Here is a 3,765-nt window from a genome sequence, read left to right as displayed (position 1 = left end):
TGGTTTATGCTGGTTTGGTGAATCTAGGTATTGGAACATCCACCAGCTTTTGGGGGTTTGGCTGCCCCTTCTTTGCAGTTCACCCTAATTGAGTGACCACAGCTGACTCCCCACTAGGACCCCGGTCACAGGGTCACACCAGGGTTTTAAAGGGTGAGTGATCTAGAATCCATGTACTTCTAGACTGAACTAGGAACCCTTGAGTTATTGAGTATTGTGAGATCTGGGACATGCACATGTCACGGACTCTCTGGGCGATGCTCTAGAACTGCTCCCCACGAAGCCAGTCAGGACTCTGGGGAAGTCTCCTTTCTGGGAGCAGACTGTCTGCAGGACACACAGCTCACCCGGCTTCCACCTTCCTGGCTCTGACCTCGGAGATTTCAGCATCCTCTGCCCCTCCGTGCGCTTCCCACAGCGAGTCCGCCCATGCGGGGTCCTGGGGAAGCCAGAGGGTCCTGCCCCCCAACTCCGCAGTCAGACGGGACTCTCAGCCAGCCAGTAAAACGGAGGTTTATTAGATGACAGGAACATGGTCTAAAACAGAGCTTGTAGGTGCAGAGAACAGGACCCCTCAGCTGGGTCCATTTTGGGGGGCAGTGAGCGAGACAACCCTGTCTGCACTTCACTCCATGTCCCAGCCAGCCCCAAACTGAAACTCCCTCCAGCCCCTCCTCCTCTGGGCTTTCCCCTTTCCTGGGCCAGGAGGTCACCGGATTCCTTTGTTCTCCCACCCTTTAGCTCTCACCTTGCAGGGGGGAAGGGCCCAGGCCATCAGTTGCCAGGAAACAGGGTGTCGGCCATTCTCTGTGTCCAGACCCCTGCACACACCTGCCTCTAGGGCTCTACAATGATCATACACCCTTATCCCACCCCCTTGATACTTAAGAACTGCATAGGGGAAACTTAGGCACCCCCACACTATTCAGAGGAAACATTAAGAACAGTCGCACTTCGTCACAGCACACTTCTAAGAAACAGTCAGGAATCCATAACCAATTAGATAACACCTGGGTTTTAAAGCATGATTGACCTAGAACCCAGTAGACCAATCATGAAACTAGAACATAGAGAGAAACTGTGGTTTTTAGATGAGCTAAAATAGGTCAGGAACTCATGAAGCTATAGGGCAAAACAGGAAGCTAGAACATACAGGGCTATATCAGGAGTTTAAAGGGGGAGATATCTAGAACCCTCTCTGTTATAGAACACATTGAGAATTTACAACATATGAAATCACACCAGGGGCTTGAAGGGGGATGATCGAGAACCCATGATGTTCTTGACTCAGTCAAGAACCATTTGGATTTTTGTTAAAACATCAAGAAATCTGGAACCCGTGACATTTTAGAACATACCATTATTCTAGAACCTGCTGCATCACACCAGACTTTCTGATGCCGGGAGAGCTCAAGGCCATTAACCTCTGCATCAATTAATCTAGAACCCTGGGTTCTAAGCTCCCTGACCTTAAATCCAGAGGCCCCGTAACTTGGTCAGGCAGCTCCCATTTGCCAGCTGCCACCCCGGAGCTCTCATGGGAGATAGCGCCGTTGCCACTGAGGTCGTCAGCAAAAGTCTCCCGAAGCAGAGCAAGCAGGGATGTCTTGAGCACCTGCTGGAACCGCCGCCCCACGAAGAGGTAGAGGATTGGGGTGAAGCAGGCGTTGAAGCAGGAGGTGAGAGTGTAAATGACCAGGATGCTGTCCAGCTCCCACCCGTCTTTGAAGAACTTCAAGCCATGATAGAGATGGTAGGGCAGCCAGCTGAGGAAGAAGGAAACCACCGCGGCCACCATGACTTTGAAGGGCTTCCTGCTCCGCACCAGCCCCTTCTCCTTCATCTCCAGCCCCACGCAGCCGTAGCATCCCGCGATGGTGCAGAAGGGCAGCAGGAAGCCCAGAAGGAACCGGATCATGAAGATGGCCAGGCGGACCCGTCTGCCCAGGTCCTGCGTCTCGACTCCATTCCAGTCTCTGGAGAAGTTGTAATTGTTGGTGCAGGTGATTCTGCCCCCGTCCAACACGCGGGTCTCCCGGAAAGCCAGGTAGGGAGCACTGAGAGCTAAGGAGACCAGCCACACGCCCACAACCAGCTTCCTGACCTGGGGCACGGTGCGGTGATGCCGGCACCAGATGGGACGGTGAGTGAGGATGTAGCGGTCCAGGCTGATGAGGGTGAGAAGGAAGACCGAGGTGAACATGCCCAGAGAGATGCAGGCATTCAGGAGTTTGCACATGGCCGTGCCAAATACCCAGTGGAAATCCAGGAAGACATAGACAGCAAAAAAGGGGATCAGCAGGGTGAAAAGAAGGTAGCAGGAGACCAGGTGCAGGAACAAAAGCGTGGTCACTGTCATCCTCATCTTCAGCCCCAGCACCCACAGGTACAGCCCATTCCCCACCATACCCACCAGGAAGGTGATGAAGAGCAACACGGCCGCGGCAAGGTGAGAGGTGCTCACAGGTGCTGGGCTCTGGCTGGAATTTGCCCCAGCGGTTGGCTGGAGAGTCACGTTGCCTCGGTCCATGGTGCCCTGGGGAGAGACAGAAGAGGGGTTAGAAGTGACAACAGACTAGGGTAAAAGGGAGAGTGGACGACAAGGAAGGGAGAAATACCAGAGAGTTAGGAACGTACCATTGGAGAGGATCTCTCTGGGCACCCTCTGGTCCTCCAGACTCTCCAGGCTGGGTATTCTCAGAGCAACTGGGAAATGGCCAGTGGAACTCACTGCTACAAGACAGAGCTACGGGCCACCCCTTGCACTGAGCATTCTGTGCCCAGGATTTCTGCAGTATCAGCACCCTCGTACGGCCCTTTCCTTCCTAAGTGGGAGCAAGGACCCTGGCGTAATAGGGAAATGGATGGAGCCAGTTGGACACGTCAGCCATTTATCACCAGGAATTGCAAACCAGGTCAGGTTCCTTTTCAAAAATTTAATGCAATTTTTGTTGTGGTTAATGGAAAAAGTGGAAACTGGATTTTTTCAGGTTTCAGAAACTGACTGGGGTCAAAATTTGGGAGTTTCAGTAAATGTTTTGGGGGATGGATAAAAAATGGCAGTTCTGGTAAGAAAAAACGTGGGGTTTGAGTCAAATGTTCAGTTTTGATAAACTCTTTTAAGCCCAAATCTCGGGTTTTGAAAATGGATTTTTGGTAAGGGAAAAAAACCCAATCAGGTTCCAATAATTGTATTTGGGGTTTGATTCAAAACCGTCAGTTTTGATGAAAACCATTCAGAGGCTTCGTAAACGTCTTGAGTTTACAGAAAACAGCTTTTAGCACAAGCTTCGATTTTTGAAAACTGGTTTTCGGAGAAAAAAACAGTGATTTTTACGTTTTAAAAAATCCACTTGCCAGGCTATCTGTTTGGTTAAAAACAGAACAAGTTCAAGGTTTTTTAAAAAACGATTCTTTTTAAACTGCAAACTCAACACTTTTCCCCCCAAATTTAAAAGTTTGTACATTTTAGGTCAGATGTTAGGAAACACTTTCTAACTCTCACGGGGGAGAAGCTCTGGAATTGGCTTCCAGGGGTGGTTTTGGGATCCCCATCACTGGAGGGTTTTAGGAACAGCCGGACAAACACCTGGTGGCTTTTCTGGAAGATGCTCTTGGCAAATGAGAGTGATTGGGCTCAGTATGGGGGGACTAATTGAGAGCCCCTAGCCTGGGCTGTGCCGGAGACGAGACTGGAATGATCTAGGGGCCCGTCTGGGTTCCAGACAGACGGATTTATGAATTAGCAGTGGCAGGAGGCTGAGA

General features: G+C 50.8%; 1 protein-coding gene across 1 annotated transcript; it reads right to left on the bottom strand.

Annotated features, from left to right (window-relative positions):
* Positions 1-1,435: 1,435 nt before the first annotated feature.
* LOC141977353 (putative G-protein coupled receptor 33) lies at positions 1,436-2,539 on the bottom strand. Its single transcript, XM_074938795.1, has one exon. The coding sequence runs from the start codon at positions 2,528-2,530 to the stop codon at positions 1,436-1,438; it is 1,095 nt and encodes a 364-aa protein (XP_074794896.1). The 5' UTR covers positions 2,531-2,539.
* Positions 2,540-3,765: the final 1,226 nt, after the last annotated feature.

The sequence above is a fragment of the Natator depressus genome, chromosome 24 (assembly GCF_965152275.1).
Source record: "Natator depressus isolate rNatDep1 chromosome 24, rNatDep2.hap1, whole genome shotgun sequence".
NCBI classification, from domain to species: domain Eukaryota; kingdom Metazoa; phylum Chordata; order Testudines; family Cheloniidae; genus Natator; species Natator depressus.
This window is presented reverse-complemented; position numbering and strand designations above follow the sequence as displayed.

Coding starts and splice junctions, on each gene's coding strand:
- LOC141977353 (XM_074938795.1), bottom strand. CDS start 2,530: ATGGACCGAGGCAACGTGACTCTCCAGCCAACCGCTGGGGCAAATTCC.